Source organism: Acinonyx jubatus, chromosome D1 (genome assembly GCF_027475565.1).
Source record: "Acinonyx jubatus isolate Ajub_Pintada_27869175 chromosome D1, VMU_Ajub_asm_v1.0, whole genome shotgun sequence".
NCBI classification, from domain to species: Eukaryota; Metazoa; Chordata; class Mammalia; order Carnivora; family Felidae; genus Acinonyx; species Acinonyx jubatus.
The window spans coordinates 45,896,146-45,916,469 of record NC_069390.1 but is presented as its reverse complement, the minus strand read 5'-3'; the positions used below and the strand labels follow the sequence as shown (position 1 = coordinate 45,916,469).

Genomic DNA, 20,324 nt, shown 5'->3' with positions numbered 1-20,324 from the left:
TTAATGGGACTTCACCATTTCACTGTCTTTATCAACATAACTATTCCAAAAATATATTTCATAGAAAGACACCAGTTACAAATAACTTTATTGTGCTTTTTAAGAACTTTTCTCAAAACCTTACTGAACTGAATGTAAAACCCTTAAGCTTTTCAATAGCATTGAAAAGACTATTAACTCTCCAAGACTCTTTTTTTTAAAAGTGTATTTATTATTTGAGAGAGACAGAGAAAAGGAGGGGCAGAGAGAGAGGGAGAGAGAGAATCCCAAGCAGGCTCTGCACTGTCAGCTTGGAGCCCAACGTGGGGGGCTTGATGAAGGGCTGGACTTCACAAACTGCGAGATACTGACCTGAGCCAAAATCAAGAGTAGGTCGCTTAACCGACTGAGCCACCCAGGTGCCCCACTCCAAGACTCTTTAGAAGGCTTGCCTTTTATCCACCACTCTGAAACTAGTATGATCCCTAGCCAAAATTAAACAAGCACCATCTCATTGAAAGACTTGTCTTAAACCAGATTCCCAAACCTTATAAATATCCCCCACTTTGTCCTCCCCAGTCCAAGATGCTACAAGACTCTGCCACGGCAGGCCTCTCCTTACCGTGGTGTACAATAAATTCAATCTTTGTCTTCTATACAGCTTGTTTTGCTGGTATTTTCTGAGAGCCAGCTTTCAACAATCAAGACTTTGTTCTTCTTTTTAGTCTTGCTCAAGCTGCTTTCAAAGTTGGTATGCAAAAAAAGGCCAGAAAGACTCGTGTATTCAAAAGCATGCATGAGCAAAATTTAAGAGGTTTCCGTGTATAATTTTGATCATGCCATAGGACCTGAGCCCAGCGCTTGGTGAGGAAAAGAGAGCTGCAGGATGTGAGGGCTGGAAGGGGTTCTAGGTGCCCAAATATCAGTGCACAGATCAGCCCCATCAAGTCACCTGATGTAATCCCTACTTAAAATACCTATTCCTTAGGGTGCCTGGGTGGCTCTGTTGGTCAAGCATCCGACTCTTTGTTTCTGCTCAGGTCATGATCCCACAGTTTATGGATGTGCTGCAGCATGGAGCCTACGTGGGATTCACTCTCTCTCTCTCTCTCTCTCTCTCTCTCTGCCCCTCCCCTGCTCATGCTTCTGCTCTCTCTCTTTCTCTCAAAATAAATAAATAAACTCTAAAAAAAGACCTATTCCTTGGTTTCCCCTCAGATGTACTGAATCAGAAATTCTAGAGATGGGGCTAGTCAGTGTTTATTACAAACTCCCCAAAGGATTGTGTTGCACAATCAGCTTTGGGAACCACAATTCTGTTCTACCGTTTCTTTTTGTAGATGAAGAAATGGAGACTCAGATAAGGGAGTAAAGTTGCCCACAATCACATAGCTATTGAGCTGTGTGTCTCATGATTCCCTGACAAGAGTTCCCAGGGTTGGAGATCAGATTGGAGATGTTTTTATCCACCCAATATCCTGAACAAGAATTAGTAATGATGTGAAACTGAATCTACTTTTGTCTTCTCCACATCTTAAGATTTATCAGGGTGGTGGTTGGCATTGGGAGGGTGTTGTAATCTTTCCTTGTTCCCGGGTGAAAATTTTAGCAGTCACCATGACTTCTCTGCATTTTGTTAGGTAAGAGGCATCAGCAAAAGTATAGTTTTCCAAGAGGTAAAATTTTGGCTCTTACACAGAGATAAAATGAACACATAACTCTGCTGAGAATCTATTGGCCATCTTGTTTGTTAAATTTCTGTTCCCAGGAATGATTGCTTATCAGTTTGCTGATTAGCTCATGTGAAGGCGGATATGTTATTTAAAGCTTTAGGAACATGTCCTAGGGAGGAAGCATGGGCTGGCCCTCTGGGGAACTACAGTGGGCACTGGGAAGAGATTCAAGGTCCAGGTAACTGCTCCCCATGGGTTTTCATTAGGCCACATTAGACTTCTTGAAACCACTTCTTTGCTCTCTTGGCTTTTTCTCTACTGATCCGCCAGCATGTGGCTAAAAATGGACACGTTTTTAGTGTGGTGTCTTCATGATCATCTCTAAGTGCTCAACTTCTGACAACAGTCTCTAGCTTAGTTCAGATCCTTAACTGAGACTATCTGATTGGCTGCTCTCCAAACATTTGCGCTCTTTGGGTCAGGTGATCAGCCAGGGTCAACCAGCTGCAGCTACTTGGAGAAACACAGTTACCAACGGACTGTGTGAGGGGGGTTTTAAGAGACAGCCAGGAGAGTCCCAATGAAAACCTCGGGTGGGGGAGCACAATAAAATGTGTCTTTTCATCATTTCCAGCAAGAGTCCTTGAAACACTGAGGCTTATGCCACTCCCCTGTTATCCCAAAGGAGTCTGGTTGCCATCGTGTTGCATTCAATTAAGGCAGGAAAAGTTTGGGGGAGGGGGCTGTTTCACAGGAGCCCATGGTCAGACCTTCCCATTCGTGTTTCCACCAACATTTGGGATCCTCCTTTGTACAAGCCTTTGAGCTGCTTAGATGCGTGTGTCTGGTAAAAAATAAGAAGCCTCAGCCCTGCTTCGCTCATGAACTTGGAACTTTTCCGTCTGGAGAGGAGGTTGACAGCCATAGATCAGGGCAGGAACATGGATATACCTAAACACATTTTGGTTCACTCTCTCTTCCCGGAGCTGACTCACTCTTTCGTGGACACAAGACATGGGCCTAATAACCGTACAGGTAGAAATTCAGGGGGAGTGGAAGCTCCTCACCCAACAGCCCAGCGAAGACACTGGGGGGACAGAGTAGCCGGTCGCTTTGCGTTTCAAATCACTGAGCCCCTGATTCGTACCAGGATCTGTAAGGGGTGCAAAGGCCAGGGGCAATGTGTCCTCTAGGTTCGAGCGCTCCCAGGCTGGAAGGACACACGCGCGCACACACACACACACACACACACACACAGAGACAAGGCCAGCCGTCCCGCAAGGGGCAGATTTGGGGCGCCCTCCCTTCTCTGGGCAGCCAAGGGGCGCGGACACAGGCCCAAACGGCAAGGGCCCGAGCGCGCAGCTCCTTCCAGGGCGGAGGGCGGCGCGAGGGAGGGAGAGAGGGAAGGGAAAGGCGAGCGTGAGCTGCCTCAAATGCTTGGAATAATTCCGCTTCCGTTTGGAAAGCCGCAGCCTCAGTCCCGCCGCGCCCGCCCAGCGCCAGCTCCGCGTCCCGGCCGGCCCGCGCGCGGCTGCCCGCTCCGCCGCCATGGCTACGTCCCCGCAGAAGTCGCCCTCCGTCCCCAAGTCCCCCACTCCCAAGTCGCCCCCGTCCCGGAAGAAAGATGACTCCTTCTTGGGGAAACTCGGAGGGACGCTGGCCCGGAGGAAGAAAGCCAAGGAGGGTGAGTGCGGCCGGGCCTGGCGCGCTGCAGGGCCGGGGCCGAGGGGCCGGGACTCCGGGGCCGGGCGGGAGCGCGCCGCGGGTGCCCGGCGCGGTGGGGGCGCGCGGCGGCGCGGGAGCGCGCTGCCCGAAATGCGGGCCGGGGCCGAGCGCGCCCCGCGGGTCGTCGCAGCTGTCCCGCTCCGGGTGTCTACGGCCCGGTGGTGCCCGGGTAGGGCGTCCCCGGGACCCGGCGACGCCCGCGCTGGGCCGGGGGCGGGCGCCGCGTGGCCCGAGGGGGCGGCCGGGCCCCCAGCCGGAGGCGGCGTCCTCCCGCAGGCCCGCGCCCGTCGTTCCCCAAGTTCCTGCGGAAACTTTCCTGGGCGCCGCGCTCGCGCTCGTTGCCCTCGTTGGCCTTTCAAAGCAGCTGGGTTCCTGGACCCACGGAACTCTAGAAGCAGCATCGGCCTCCGGAGCCTGTGTCCGCCCCCAGAGACCAGCAGGGCGCTCTTAGTGATCGGCATCCTATGTTTGTGGAATGAATGAGTGGAAAAGCTGGCTTTCCTAGCGGTCGGGCCCTGTAATAAATGAGGAACTCGCAGTCAAGGAGAAAACTCGGATTAGACACACTTAGCATCACGCGCTGTGACCCTTCTGTGAACTCAGGAGTTGAGGGCTCTTGTCAAAAAACATTTTCTTTTTCCCCACCAGCGTGGATTGAAGTGATCTTCCCCCACCCAGGACAATTTGCATGTAAAATATTTTGTGTCATTGGCAGATTTCACCTCTCGGATTTTGGTCTGAAAAATGAGGTGACAGTTCTGAAGAAGTTCTGGTGATAGATGTGTCGATAGAAGTTGCTTGTTGAAAGTTTTTCATGGACTGCTTAGCGGTTTGGGAAATAATCCTTTTGAGGGCTGTGATGCTGAGATGTAAAATAAGGTCTGTGTTTCTGAAGTGTCTGAAAGGGTAAAAAAAAAAGAACGTCAGTGCTGAGAATTATCACACTTAAAGAACTAAGCTGCTGTGTTCTACATTGGAGTGAGCAAACATGGTTTTCCCCCAATTTGGTTATTTTGGTAAACGACGGTCTGAGTAGTATATAGCCGGTAGCAAATCATGACATCTTGGCTTGGAAAGCCCTAAACTACCCTTCTAGGCTTTTCCTACTGTATTCCTGGTATGGGCTGCTTTGCCAAGACTAAACAACTCAGAATTTCTGAAGCCTGTGGCCTGAGAGTGCTCACCCCACCTTTGCCCACTCTTTAGAAAAGTTTATGGTAAAAATACAGAGTTGGTCTCTCTGTATCTAGTACTGTTCATGGAGCCAGGAGAATGAGTCTGATAGTAGCCCTTCACTTCTTTCAAGTGGATTAGCCTGTTTTCTGGAGCCTTCCCTTCACCAGCACAAACATCCTCTGTTCCTCTAGTTGGTCCTCCTAGGCACGATTTTTTTTTTTTTTTGGCCTGCTGGCCTCCTACCCCTTCAGTTTCATTTGGGAGCCCTGCTGGAAACAGAAGGTCAACTCAATCGGGATTTTGAAAATATTGCAGTGAAGGGACTACTTTCGCAGGTGAGGGCAGGGGTAAGGGAACCCAGAAAGGACGATAAGGAACTTGGGAGCTAGCAACCGACAGGTGGAAGCTGTTACCACCTCTAGACCTGAAGGGACAGGGGGAGCAAGCCGGAACCCACAGAGAGCTGGAACTGCAGAGGGGGGTGCCATCTGACACTGGACAGAAACACAGCCACTGTCAGGAATGTGGAGACGGAGCAGGGAGACGTTGGCACAAGAGATACTCTGTGCGTTCTCTCTTCTTGCCCCTGACTGCCTTGCTGGTGCTCCTGATTGGCTGCACCCGGTGGGACGTCACCAGGCAAGGAATCTGGACAATGCAACGTGTAGGGGTCAGCTTCCTCAGGGCACAGAGCGGTGCAGAGATCATAGTGGGGAGTGGGGAAAATGAAAATCACTAGCAGACCCTCTCAAAGTGAGCTGCCCAGAAGTCCATGTAGTAGTGTGGTAGCCTGGTCCAGGTTAGAACAGGGCTGTCCCCTCCTTTGTTATGGTACAGACGCCAGGTTCCAGCAGTGCAGCGAAGGCTGTTCTTCCTTATTCTCTCAGCTACATCACACTGTTCTCTCTCACTGAGTTTCCTATCGGCTTACTCAAAGACTTTTTTTTTTAATGTGTCTTATTTATTTTCGAGAGCGAGAGAGTAAGCGGGGGAGGGGCAGAGAGAGAGAGGGAGACACAGAATCCGAAGCAGGCTCCAGGCTCCGAGCTGTCAGCACAGAGCCCGATGCGGGGCTCAAACTCATGAGCCTTGAGATCATAACCTGGGGCTCAGACTCATGAACCTTGAGATCATAACCTGAGCAGAAGTTGGACGCTCAACCGACTGAACCACTTAGGCGCACCCTTACTCAAAGACATTGTTACGTTTCTTGCTCCTGAACCACCCCCTTTCTTATCTCAGATAGCCTCAATTGGGTTTTTGAAACCAGGTGCAAGATCTTATTTGTGTCTTTGGCTATACTTAACTGTTAAGTCCTGGTTCTGTGACTCGGCCTACTAACTAATCCAGGGGATGTAAATGGTGAGTTGAAGAGCACACACTTCTTGTTAAGGGGCCCACCACCCAGCCCCAGCTGCTTGCCACCACAGGTGGTAGTTCTGTGAGCTCAAAGAAGGCAGTGGGGTTGGTCTGAAATGACCTGCTCTTGGTGTGTGCGTGCTGGGTCTCAGTGATCATTGCTGTACCTGTTAAGGGCCCTCTAACCCTCACTTCGATACTGGTAAGGTTAGATCTTGCTCTGGATCTTGAATAAACCTTCAGCTCTGTGCTTTGCAGAAACTGCTTTCTTCTATTTCCACCCTCCTAATTTTCTACAATATGATTCCTCAAGTTCACTGATATCAGTCTATCTACATATTATCTCGGTGCTTGAGCACTGAATTCTCCTGGGCCCAAGGACTGCCATTCATTCACTTGATACCTGTTGTCCCACTGTAGGACACAAAGATTGGAAAGACATAATACATGTTAGATTATTGAGTCAATAAGTTCATATGAAAATATGCTTTCCTAAGAACGCCTACTGCATACATCAAAGAATGACTGTAAATCTCAGAAGAATACATTAAAGCTAGTCATCACTCCTGTGTCTTCAGTAAGAAAAAAATAACATCAGAAAGAGAAAATAGAGGTTAAAACCATGATTTTGGGGACCAGACACCTTTGGGTTTGATTTCTGGCCCAGCCCCTTATTTATTGCTATGACTTAGGACAACTTCCTTATCTCTCCAAGTGTCTGTTTTTCTTCATCTATAAAATGGAGATATAGTATGTAACATGCATAGCATGGTATGAATAATGAATGTTAGCTATTAAAATCGATAATTCAATTTGACATAGTCTTTAATTTGAGATAGTCTTTTCGTTATGGACTGCAGAAGATTCTGTGGGTTTTGCAGATGGCCAAGGAGCTCATGACACTATGAAGCCCTTATAATCCTCCTTTGGTCCCTTTGGAAATTAGGGATCTTTCCTTGCACGTCCACTATTCTCGATTCCAAAATGTCACATTTCAGCATTTTAGAATATCTGGGCCCATTTTCATGAGTTGTAGTTAACTGGCTTTGTTTTTCACTGTGGATCTTCTCTTTTGAGGTTCTGGTCCTCATTTATGCTATACACAGCCCTCTGGTGTAGGTCCTTAGACTAGCCTTTCAGAGTCCTTTGCCAAAGAGCCCCTTTTTTCCTCCAGATCTGTCCTCAAGACTTGCTCTTTCCAGGGACACCATCTTAAATCGTATTGGCCAGCTGAAGGTGCCCTGAACTGGGTCAGCAGCAATGATTATTCCTATCATTTACCCATTTTTTTTTTTATTATCCCTTAGAGTTTAGCATTTTGTCCAGTGCCCAAAGTGTCCAATAAGGGCTTTAATCTGATAACTTTATAATAATTCTAGGGCTTACACCTTTGGTTATCATTGGCCTTCCAGTGTAACTGGGGAAAATCCCAAAAGTCTGCAACAGATTTATGGAATGGGGGGGGGGAACCCCCAGCGCTGCTGAGCAGTCCTCTTCTTCTCCCCTAAGCAGCATGCATTCTTATTTTCTAAAGTGCCTCCTCAAACCCTCACCACTCAAGCTCGAACTCAGACCTTGAGATAGAAAGAAAACTGTGTACCAGGTATGAACTTGTTCAATTTCCCTTCTTTGCCCCAGATCTACACCTCCTTTCATGCTCCTTTCCTGCCCCAGTCCCTTCAGAGAGATCCCTTGTCCCCTTGTTTGTGAGGACCATCCATTTCTGCTTCCCCCAGACTTGGCATAGCTAAATACCCTTGCCCTTGTATCTTCAATCTCTTCCATAGCTACTCTACCCCTTAACATGCTATAAATACGCTTGAGCCTTTCCCGTTTAAAGGAAGTCTCCTGATGATGATTTCCTCTTAAGCTACTCAACCAGAGGTCTTGAAAGACTTGCCTGTACTTTCTCTTTCTTATTTCCTAGTCACTTCCTGACCCACTATCCTCACTCTTTCAGTAATCATTTACTGAGTGCATACTGTGTGCTAGGCACCATGCTAGGCGCTGGGGTGTCATGGGGGGAGAAAACAGACAAAAATCCCTGCCTTCTTGGAGCTTACATTCTAGCATTGGAGACTGATAATAAACAAGATAAATTGGTAAATTATGTGTATTGTATTAGAGTAGTTATAGGGGCTTTAGAGCAAAATAAAGCAGGAAACAGAACATAGGGTGTTGAGGGATGAGAGATGATGGTTGGTGGTGTTAAATAGGATGGCTAAAACCTCCCTGAGAAGGGTTTTGCTTTTTTTTTTTAATTTCAGAAGTGGGAGAGAGAGCACAAACTGGGGAGAAGGGCAAAGGGAGGGGAAGAGAGAGAGAGAGAGAGAGAGAGAGAATATCCTAAGCAGGCTCCACACTCAGCACAAAGCCCGATGGGGATCTCAGTCCCATGACCCTAGGATCATGACCTGAGCCGAAATAGAGTTGGAGGTTCAACCGACTGAGCCACCCAGTCACCCCGAACAGAGTATTCTGATAAAGACTTGCGGGAAGTGAGGGAGAGAGTCATATGTGTATCTCGGAAAAGAGCGGTGCAGGCAGAGGGAATGGCGAATTCAAAGGCTCTGAGGCAGGATGGATGTGATGTGTTGAGAACCAGCACGGAGGTCACTGTGACTGGAGGAGAGAGCAAGCACTGTTGTGGAAGGTAGTGAGGTCTCAGGGATTAGACTGAGTGTGGGGGCAGGTTGTGCAGGACCCTGGAGGCAATTGTATGACTGGGGCCTTTACTCAGAATGAGATAGGAAGGTATGGAGGGGGTGGTGTTGCACAGAGAATAACACGACTGCACTTGTTTCAGCGGGATCATTGGTGCTAAGTGACTGAGGGGGTCAAAGCAGGGACACGAGCTAGGAGGCTGGGAGGGTGGTGGTGGCGCCCGGAGTGGAGGGGTGGACACCGAACCCTGGATGTAGTTTGAAGATGTGGTGGGTAGGGTTTCCTGCAAGGTTGGAGGGAAGATGAGCAGATAATTGAGAGCACTCCAGGGACTTGGGTTTGAACAACTGGAGAGACAAGACTGATTTTAACTGAGCTGGAGAAGTCCACCAGAAGAGCTGGTTTGGGGAGAAAGCACGTGGGGCCTGGTCAGTAGAGGTGCCCGCTGGACGTCGCAGCGGCCATGTTAGTTCTGAGAGCCCAGTTCAGGGGGGAGGTGTCTGGGCTAGAGAGTAGAAGAGGTCCACGGCCTGAGCCCCGAGGCTTTTGAACACTGAGGACCTGTGGAGAGAGACTGAGTGGGAGTGGCTAGTGGGACGGAGGAAGGCAGTTATGCGTGGAGTCCTGGAAGCCGTCGGGTCTCCACCTGTTCCCACTGTTCAGCTTCCCTCGCTGACGGCTCCAGGACCCACGGTCTCCTCTTCTGTCCTGATTGCACTTGGGCTCTTGACATTTCTTTTTTAGCTCTCTTTTCCTTAAAACATCTTCTCCCTTGCCCTCCTTCACACTGAAATTGCTCCTTGTGTCTCTGCCTTGTCTTTCTCAGATTCCTTCTCGGACTTTTCTCGTCTGTGTATCCCCTCAGTAGCGTTTCCTGGGTTTCTGACTTCGCCGGCTTTGCTCTCTGTTTTGGGGTGTGTTTATGTTTTTCTCTCCCATGGATTATCTCACTTCCATGGCTTCAATGACCATCTGCCCACTGATGATGCCCAAATCCACATTTAAGTCCAGATCTTTCACCTGTAGTCCAGGCACATCTTCCCACTGTCTCTTGGGTATGCCACAGGTTCCTCCAATTCAGCATTGCCCTCGAGGGAATTACTACACTGCCCACTTGCCTCAATCTGCTTTTCCTCTTCCACCATCCCACCAGTTGCTTAAGGCCATGGTCATCCTATATTTCAGAAGTCAGCAACCTTTTCTTAAAGGGCAATTAGTGGGGCGCCTGGGTGGCTCAGTCAGTTGAGCGACCGACTTTGGCTCAGGTCATGATCTCACGGTCTGTGAGTTCGAGCCCCGCGTCGGGCTCTGCGCTGACAGCTCAGACCCTGCAGCCTGCTTCAGATTCTGTGTCTCTTGCTCTCTCTGCCCCTCCCCTGCTCATGATCTCTCTAAGAAAGAAATAGACATTTAAAAATTTTTTTAAAAAAAGGGCAAACAGCTATTCAAGATTTTGCTGGCCCCCCACCTGTCCTCAGCTCTGCCCTTGTTACTGTAGATAATAGGTGAGTGAACACATGTGGCCATGTTCCAATAAAACTGAGTTATGTACCCTGAAATTTGAATTTCATGTAATTTTCATGTGTCGCAAAATATTCTTGTTTGTTTTCAGTCATTTAAAAATGTGAAAGCCGTTCTTAGCAGTTGGGCTGAACAGAAATAGATGCAGGCTAGCTACAGCCCATGGGCAGAGGTGGGCCCAGTCCTGCTCCATTTGTCTCCACACACAACCGTCTCTGAGGGAGACCTGCCAATTCGACCTTCCCTCCTCGCCTCGGGTCAGGCCTCACAAGTGCTCTTTGTCTCCTTTGAGATTGTTTCATTTTATAAAATTTTACTGTTTTTATTTTCCAGCTGACATGTTGTACATCCACCCTGCTAGTCCTCTGGTACTTTTTTATTCAACCCCCCCCCTTCATCCTTTTGCCAATATACCGTTTTATTTAAGCGCAAGGATAATATCCCCTCTGGGCAAACTTCTTAGCCTGGCATTCAGGACCTTCTCAATTGCTCCTTGGTCTCCCCTTCTGGTCTTGCCTTCAATTCCCTTTCAGGAAGCCTCCATTTTAGCCACACCAAACCACCCTTTATTCCCCAGACACATCACGTTCTTGCACGTTTGAACCTCTCTACATGCTGTTCCAAATTTCTGGAATGACCTTTTTCCTTTCTCTATACAACAAACTTCTATTTAGTCATTAAAACCCAATTCAGAGCTCCCCTTCAGCTTGATGCCTTCCTTAGCTCCCCCAGGGAGCGAGGTGCTTCCTTCTCTGTGGTCCCACCCCACCTTGTCCGTGGCTCTGTTGTAGCACTGGCCGCATTGCACTGCGACCATCTGTGGGTGAGCCTGTCGCCCCACATGGCAAGAGCCCCCTTCCTGTAGCCCTCCTGCCTCGCATAATATTTAACGCCTAATGATATTGGAGTTTCCATGCAGTGGATTTTCCCGTATTTACCTTGGTGAAAATAGTCCCCTGCTAACTGGTTGTGTAATCTCAGGCTTCTTCCTCTTGGCCCATTTCTAACATCGGCAGGTTAGACTACATAACCTCCGAGAGCCCTTGCAGTTCTGGCATTCTATGATTTCTGAGCTCTCATTTCACCAGGCTTCTCTCAAATTCAGTTTTATTGTCTGTGTAGGGTGGTCTGGGAATGACATCATCACAAAGACCTCTTTCTTTCCTCCACTAATGAAGGCACCTCTGTGTCGGGAGGAGGAGATGGGAACCAGGATAAGTGGGCCCCAGCCCAAGGACACCTCCATATTTGGAATCGTGTCTCATGGAATATCTCTGTCTGTCTGGTTAACAAGCACAGTTCATAATTATGTTTTAGCCATTAGCACAGAAGAGATGAAATCCTCATGTAAACGTTTGTAAGCATCTAAAATCCTACTCTCATGGAAAAAAGAACACATTTGGGGAAAGCTCTACAACAATTCCGATTATAACAAAGCTGAAAAAAAAAAAATACTTGAAAAAAAGGTATAAGCATTCTGTTAAGTTTTCAGTATGTTCTGTGGCCTGAAATCAGTTAAGAAAATCCTTATGACGGTTTTGTCTGAGGACTAGAGCCCTCAGGACAAGGAGGCCTCATCATCTAGCTTAGGCCCTGACCTCATCCCTTCTCTTCTTTTCCCTGTGGGCTCTGGGAGGGCAGGAGTCATGTCTGGTCTGCTCACATTTGCACCCCACGCGCCTTGCCTGGCACCAGGTACTAAACAGGTTCTCTGCAAAATGGCTAACTAACCGCCTGAATCATCAGTGGGCATCTGATTCCTACTGAGGGTGTCCCCAGGTTACTTCAAACTCTGCCAAACCTTGGATGGCAATTCTGGTCCTCTGATTCCATCCAGGCCTCGACTGCTGGGTGGGTGTGTGGGTGTGTGTGTGCGCGTGTGTGCGTGTGTGTGCGCGCATGTTATAAAACTACCTCCTCCTACCAGGAATCTCTTTACTCTTTGTGGAAGGACTTTATCACTTATCCCTGTTCTTTGACAAACACACAAGGCCCCCCGGACCAGAGGTTTGGGTCCTAGGATCTGGGGGTAGTGATGATGCAGTGGAGGCTGGGAGCCTGCAAGGAGGCCCGCTGGCCAAGGGCGGTGACCAGTCTGAGTGTAGAGGCCGGAGTTCTTCGTTTTCATCCAGAAAAGCTTGCCCTGTGGAAATGGTGTTGCGGGTATGCAGGACAGTGAGTGAATGATGGAGGACTGAGTGAACTAGCCTCTTGGCAAGGTTTGGGGGAGATCAAAGACCCAAACTCTGCAAGAGAGATTCTGAATTCCTGTAATTCCCCAAAGTCCAGAGTCTCCCTGTTCGTTCCCCTGCCCTGCTCATCCCTTCCTGAGCTTCTCAGCTTCCTTTACTCACCAGGTGCCCAGCCAGGGAAATCTGCAAAACAGCCAGAGCAGGGCCACTGTCCTTGCTGCTTAATGAGAGAGCTCAATCACTACAAGACTCCCTACTCCCACCCGCCAACAGATAGAACCTACTAAAAGGGCAGACTGGCTCGCTGCACAATCTGTTAATTGTAGATGCTGTGTCCTTGCTGTGGCCCGGGACGCGCATTTGCATGGAGTGCAGATCGCTGTAGGACTCACCGAAAATCTGGTTCTACTAGTACGTACTAAGTGATCATTCTGTCGCCGTGAACACGCCAGCCTCCTAAAGCCTGAGAAAAACCATCTTTGTGGCTAGTGTCCTGGTGTTTCTTTCACACAGGCCTTAGGGAGAAGGTGGGCCATGGATGGAAGAAGCCGTCAACTTAGTTGAAACAGAAATATTCTTTTCTTTTTAATTTTTTTTGACATTTATTCATTTTTGAGAGAGAGAGAGAGAGACAGAACATGAGTGGGGGAGGGGCAGAGAGAGAGGGAGACACAGAATCCGAAGCAGGCTCCAGGCTCTGCACTGTCAGCACAGAGCCTGATGCAGGGCTCAAGTTCACGAAGCGTGACTTCATGACCTGAGCTGAATTCGGAGGCTTAATCGACTGAGCCACCCAGGTGCCCCAAAACAGAAATATTCTTTACTATTGCACACTTTCTCAGGGGAACAAAGAATGAACCAAATTGCTTAGCATCTAATTTTTTAACGAAAGTGTTTTTTTTTTCCCATTATAAAATTAACCCATGCTTTTGGGATTTATGGGAAGATAGAAAACAGCCGTGCAAATTCCACCTCTCAAAGGCAATCACTATTATAATTTTGGTTTACTTCTGTCTGTTCTTTTTCTTCATGATAACTTTTTATAATCATAAGTATGCCATGTATATTATACAGATAAAAATCCTATAACTGTATTTTTGGTTTATTATTATATAAATATAATTTGTGTTACAAATATTACTAAACATATTTTTACAGGTGCATAATATTCATTGAGTGAATGTTCTCTTGCTCACCCATTTCTTTCGGTCCTCTCCCGCTCTTTTTTTTTGTTTGTTTTTTCCCCTAGAAATAATGCTGCCTAAAGCTTTTTTAAAAATTAAGAACAATTTTCCTTGGATAGAGCCCCGGAAGTATAGTTATAGGGTCAAAGGGTGCCAGTTGGCTTGTGTAACACTGATAGTTTATCGTTGATGACCAAAGAGAAATTTCTGCTTCGGGGTCTGGGTGGTCTTCCCAGTAGGCTGTTGGAAAGTAAAACCAACATTGTCGGGCCAGAAGTTTTTGTTTGCTTCTAGCTAGCAGGACCAGGGCACCTAAGTTGTGGGGTGTGGGGTAGGGTTATGGGTCAGGGGAGTGCAATTTCCCTCCTGGCCAGTAACATGTCCACAGTAAGCTGTAGTACAGGCAGGTCTTTATTTCAGAACATTCTCTTGGGCCCATCCTTCCATCTGTACGTGGCCTGGTATATCAACCCAAGTTGCCTGCTCTTCTAACAGGGCCCATGGTGCCTTTGGAATGGTTTTCCTTAAAGTTCCCCTGGGAGCTTTCCCAGGCCACCCCCTGCCCTGCTGAGTTCTCCCCCCGTTCATGTGAGAGCCAGTGAAGGTTTGATCAACAAGTCCCTCCTTGTCTCGGTCTCTTCCTCCGCACCTCCCGACTTTGGAATTCTTGGACTTGCCCCACACTCAATAACCACAAACAGGAGGTCATGACAAGACGGTGGGGAGTGCTATGGTGGACAAATTTGGGTTGCCAGCGTTGAGGACCCCTTAGGAGACATGGTGTTTGCAAGCAGGGTCTTGAAGCCGGAGGAAGAAACCCCTCCCCACCCCAGGCTGACAGAAGAGAAGGGATAGGATTCAGGAGCCTTCTGAGTTTCTGAGGGATCTTGACTGAGTGGGCTGGGCTGATGCCTCCAGGGCTCAGTTTCCTCAACCTGCATCAGGAGTCAGCAGTCAGGTGTCTCATCTCCTCTGCTAAGAGTGGATCTGAGCCAGATGGAGCATGGAATTATCACACCCAGCACCCCAGGGAGTGTTTCTGGGGAGTCGTTTATGGAGGCCGACTCCCTCACAGGGAGTGGTGTGTCAGGGCATTTATTTCATCCTTGAATCGTGCCGCGTTCCCTTCACTCATTTCCTTATCTCTTTTAAAATCCAGAAGCCCCTCCCCTCTTCCGTGCTGGGAAAGTCCCAGTCGGGCAATGAGGAGCCATGAATGACGCTCTTCATGAAAACGCAGCAGGTCTCCTGGGGATCATGATGGTGATGATGTGGGATGGCCCGGAGGCGAGGCTACTAGACTGTTTCTGCTCCCTCAGTGACATCAACCCAGGTCACGGGGCTCCCCGAAACACCAAGGTGCTCCATGGAGCAGGATCCGCGCTTACTCCTTTCTGGGATGTATTCATCAGTACAACCAGTAATCTGCCAATTGCAGTATTTACATTGACTCTTCAATGCAAAACAATTCCTAGCCAATGTGGCTTTGGCCATAGCCCCCGTGGAGAGGCAAAATTAGGGAGGGGTTCAGGAACAGGGTCTGCAAATTTAGGGGACAGGGCATTCCAGCTTCGTTGGAGCAGGCATTGAAGTGGCAGGGTGCAGAGGTTCGTGGCATCTGTTGGGTGCCTGCGTTCTGAATCAGGGAGGCTTATCCAAGTCCAGGATGGGGTCTCAGATTCAGGGGCTTGGGGCAGACACTGGTAGAACTTAGCAGGCAAGTCAGGACCCTGGCTGAGCAGGTGAGGGGCAGGAGCAGGCTACAGCATCAGTGTGGACTCGGGAGTCACTGGCCCCACACGCGGAGGTAAGTGAGGAGGCTCCTAATGTTTACACGGGAACCCTGGGTCTTGCCTCACTCATCCACCCGCCCACCTCCCCCCCCCCCCCCCCCCCCGCTCCATGCCAGGCGTGGAAACAAACTTTCAGTGGAGAGGGGTTTTCCTTTTTGCCAGGGCTGAGCTATCGCTGGCTCCCAGCCCTGGTGAGGTGACCTGTGGATGACAGGTAGTTCATGGTGACAGCCGGGAGAAGCAGGGGCAGCAGGAGCCAACAGTTTTTGATGCTGTTTGCAAAAACGCAAAAGGAGGGTGGCACAATTCCGTTGTAAAGCAACCCAGGACACGGGGAAGTGCCGAGACAACCCTTTGCAAGGAGTAGCAATTGCCTCTTGGCTGACAGTTGCAAGGCCTCTCTTTGTGGGCTCAGTAGCCCCTCCAGCACATGTCCCAAGTGCCTGGAGCACAGAACGATCCCTTCGCCTGCTTTTCCTCTGTGCCTGTCATTATGGTAAATTACAAGGCTCCCATGATAACTATGGAGAGGCAGATTGATTCATTCCTTGTGATTGTCGCCGTGCCGGGGTGATGGGCACCCAGATTTCACACCTTGTAATGGCCCTGCCAGGGGTGGATGTTAGCACAAGTGGGACCTGACACTTCAATAAATCTGAGACATTCTGCCGTGGAGATCAAAGTTCAGAATTGCTTAAATTGGTGTTGGAGCAGGTGGGAAACAGGAGCCCAGGGCCAGGAATTGGATAGATGGCAATTGTCCTTCCATTTGTAGGGCCTGAATGTCAGCTTTTCAAACAATATGACATCAATTTAAGTGATTTGGGCTCCCAGTTACCTCGCCTATTTAGTATTACTGGTTCTGGGAAGTGTGATTCGTGGTCTAGCTGATGCTCTAAAAAGGGGGACCTTGGGGAACCAACCCTGCTTGTATATCTGGGGTCAGAGACTTGCGTTTGTGGAGGGTTGGTAACATGGGGTTATTACTATTCATGGGAGCGTGGATGAGCGTTTCGTCTCCTACCTGGGTGTGTTGGTAACCTCCCAACTTACACTTCCAGCCATGACCTCTCTCCTGAGCTTTAGACTCATTAGCACGTATATGTCATGGCATTGTCATTTGCACACAGAGGTGAGCCTGGATTTTAACACAGGGCATGTAGTTCTCAAAGGCTTTGGATGAGGTGAGAATGTGCTCTGGCTTCTTCTTCTTCTTCTTTTTTTAAATATAATTTATTGTCAAGTTGGCTGACATACAGCGTATACAGTGAGCTCTTGATTTTGGGGGTAGATTCCTGTGATTCATCGCTTCCATGCAACACCTAGTGCTCATCCCAACAAGTGCCCTCTTCAATGCCCGTCACCCGTTTGCCCCCTCTCCCCCACGCCATCCCATCAACCCTTAGTACGTTCTCTGTATTTAAGAGTCTCTTATGGTTTACCTCCCTCCCTCCCTCTCTGATTATAACCATTTTGTCCCCCTTCCCTTCTCCCGTGGTCTTCTGTTAAGTTTCTCAGGTTCCACAGGAGCGAAAATGTATAATATCTGTCCTTCTCTGACTGACTTACTTCACTTACCATAATACCCTCCAGTTCCATCCATGTTGCAGCAAATGGCAGGATTTCATTCTTTCTCATTGCCAAGTAGTATTCCAGTATATCTCACTGTGGTTCTCATTTGCGTTGCCCTGAAAGGGCATCTTTTCTTGTGCCGTTTGGACATTCGTAGATCTTCTTGGGTGCACAGGCTTTTAAGGTCCAAGGAGGTCAGTGCACTTCCCCTCAGTCCTGAGCATGAAGAGAGCTCTGGCCGCTAACCCAGAAAGGTACACGCCAGGAAAATCTCATCCTCCCATTTTTTTTTTTTTTTTTAAGTTGGCTGGGAGTGCCAGAGACTTGCCGCATCCTGTACGAGGTGCAACTCATCTCAACAGAATGACTGTATTCCTGAAATATTTCCTGCTGAGCAAATTGTCTTAATCCTGTTATACCACCGGCTTTCATTATTGAACTGGAAATTGACTGGAATAAAATTTTGGCCCCAAATTGTACATGTGGAAATTCTTGATGGTATACCATTACTTTTCAAATAATGATATTAAAGACAATGATAATAACACAAATGCATCAGGGGCAAGTACTTTTGCAGAACTAAATGGGCCAGGCAATGTAGTAGATGCTTTAGATATATTAACTTATTTGATCTTCCTAACTGCCCCGTGAAATAGGTATTATTAGCAGCTTTGCCCCTTTACAAATGAGGAAAGTGAAGGGCAGGAAGGCCAGGTAACTTGCCCAAAGTCAAGGTTAATGTACTAGTTAAGGTAGCACTAGCTGCTATAATAGATAAGCCCCAGATTCTCAGAAGGTTAACATAATAAAAGTTTATTTCTTATAGCAAAACCCCATGGCGTCATTCTTTTTTTTTTTTTTTTTTTTTTTTAAGTGATCTTTACAACCTACATGAGGCTTGAACTCACAACCCCAAGATCAGGAGTCCCATGCTTCACCCACTGAGTCAGCCAGACCTCCCCCACCCCCCTTGATTGGATTGTCTCCCACGTGGTCATTCAGGGATCCAAGTACCTTGCATCTTACTGCTCTTCATTTTTCTAGGTTCTTTGAGTCCTCACCGATCAACCAAGGGGGGCTGGTGAGAAAGAGAGCAAGACTTCAGTGGGAGGCTTTTACCTGCCAGGCGTGGACTTGATGCATATCGCTTCTGCCCGCTTGCCACTGGCCAGAAGTCAGTCAGTTATGTGGCCACACCTAAGTGCAAGAGAGGCAAAGAAACACAGTTGTCTGCCCAGAGGGAAAGGAAATGAATTTTGACAAATCATACGCGTCGCTTTGCCTTTGCTGGCGAGTGGAAGCCATAGGATTTGAACCTGGGTAGTCTGGCTCCAGAAACTCAACTCTTGACTCGAACATTCTACCATCTCTCCGGGAACAATGGCTCAAAGTCGGAGAAAAATGTGGCAGGTTGCACCACTTTTTACTCCATTTCCCTCCCATCTGTAACTGTCTTTGGTTGCCTAGATGCTGTGCTTGGGAATGTTATCAAAGCCATTGTCTTTCCGTGAGAGGCTCTGTTCTATGCATTTAATGGCCACAATCACCCCCATGAGATAGACAGTCATTATCGTTCCCGTTTTCCAGGTGAGGAGGCTAAAGCAGGGAGCTTTGTTATGTGTCCAAGGCATAAGTAAGTGGTGTCTCTGGGCTTCCGGAACCCTCACACCAAGCCACGGAGCAGGGTGGGGGCTGAAGGGAAGATGAGAGAAGGTGAGAAGGCCAAAGCCACCAAACCCCACCCAGCCAGAACCTCGTTTGGATTCTGCTTCTGCAAGTTTTTTATGGGACAGGCAGGGAAGTGTAAGCTCTCAGTAGATATTTGATGACCCTAAGGAATCGCTGTTAACTTGTAGGGCATGAGAAGGGCATCGTGGTCATGTTACAAAAGAAAGTCCTTATCTTTTCCAGGTACGTACTGAAACGTGTAGCGGGTGGCATGATGAAATGTCTAGGACTTGGCGGGGCACCAGGGTGTCTCAGTTGGTGACGCCTCCGACTCTTGGTCCTCAGCTCGGGTCATGACCTCGTGGTCTTGTGAGTTCAAGCCCCGAGTCGGGCTCTGCGCAGACAGCGCGGAACTTGGGATTCTCTCTCTCCTTGTCTCTCTTCCCCTCCCCCGCATGCTCGAGCACGCTCTCTCTCTCAAAATAAATAAACATGTTCTTTCCACGTCTAGGAGTTGCCTCAGATAATGCAGTGGAGGGATTGAGGTATAGATGGACAGAAGGGGGCCACAAACAGCTCCTTCGTGCAGAATGGTGATGGGTACATGGTGGATTGTCATTCTAGTCTCTCACTTTGGGGCGTATTTGAAATTTTCTGTAATAATGATAATAAAAAAGAAGACTTTAACGAGTGGACTCTCTGTAGCCCCCTAGACTGTAAATGAAGTGATGGGGACAGAACATGTTTGTTGAGGAACAGCTGAGCGGCCTGGAATGTTTTCTAAAGCAGGTCCTCAGGGACCCTGTTTGGGAGCTATTGGCCCGTGTGTGAATTCTGATTCTGAGATTCTCCCAGAGGCGGCCTATAGTGCCTGGAGAACTGAGCTCGGGAAGATGAGCCTGGGGCCTCCGAAAGGCAGAAAGCACAGACTCCCAGGGTGAGAGGGATCCAGGCAAAGTCTGGGCTTTGCCCCGGCCCAGTGGCCTCAGCCCTGGCTAGCTGTGCGGCCCGTGACAAATATCTCGCTGAAAGGTACAGCACGGCCCCAGGCCCCAGCTGCACTTTAATTAAACACTGAAAATCCATCAAAGACTCGGCCTTCTCAGCCAGCCAGTTCTCAGAGTCCCAGGTGAAGCCAGCTCTGGGCTGGCTGCGGGCCAGGAGGAAGGTGCGCCGCGGGCCCTCCCAAGTCCCTGGCTAAAAAAATCAACAGCCAGGGCTCCGCAGCCCAGCTTCTGACCTGATGCAAATTAAGCTTGGCATTTGGAGATGGTATTAAATTGTCCTAAATCAATATTCTAGTGGCAGGATCAGAACAATTAAAAACCCCGATTTCCTCCTCAGATCGTTGGAGTACATGTGACTATGAATTGTCAGTTCACTTTTAAAACTCAGCAGGTTGAGAAAGGCGGAGGTCTGCTTGGTGATGCGCCGGGCATAGTTTATTCCAACCTCAGCATCTCTTCCTGTTTTTACATGTGTGCGACATATGTCAAGCGCACAGGGCCGTTCATATATGATATAACGTGTATGATGTAACATCTAATCCCTGCAGCAACCCCAGGAGGCTCTGTCATCCCCCCTTTACAGAGGAGGAAACTGAGGCTCAGAGAGGTGAAGTCACTCGCCCAAGTTCTCAGCTACTAAGTGGTAGGGCGAGAATTTGAATTAATTTCTCCAAGCTCAAGGCCAATGCTTTGCCCTCTGTAACACAGCTGGCTTTTCCCAATATAGTGTTTATTTTTCATTCATCATGATAATTAATAGCGAGGAATGAATGGCAACAATAGTGACTGTTTAATAATTTTGTTTCTC

At 48.5% G+C, this 20,324-nt stretch overlaps 1 protein-coding gene across 7 annotated transcripts in view; it reads left to right on the top strand.

The window, feature by feature from the left end:
- The first annotated feature begins 3,004 nt into the window (after window positions 1-3,004).
- PARVA (parvin alpha) overlaps window positions 3,005-20,324 on the top strand; it is a 192,012-nt gene continuing 174,692 nt past the window's right edge. For 6 of the 7 annotated variants that reach the window (XR_003425072.2, XR_003425071.2, XR_008290460.1 and 3 more), the window contains exon 1: window positions 3,005-3,339. Coding sequence is in view for 2 of the 7 variants with exons in the window: in XM_027073117.2 (XP_026928918.1) it covers window positions 3,204-3,339 (136 nt within the window). In the remaining 5 variants the exon portion in view is untranslated. The remainder of the gene's footprint in view (window positions 3,340-20,324) is intronic. The other variant, XM_027073116.2, reaches the window with a different exon arrangement.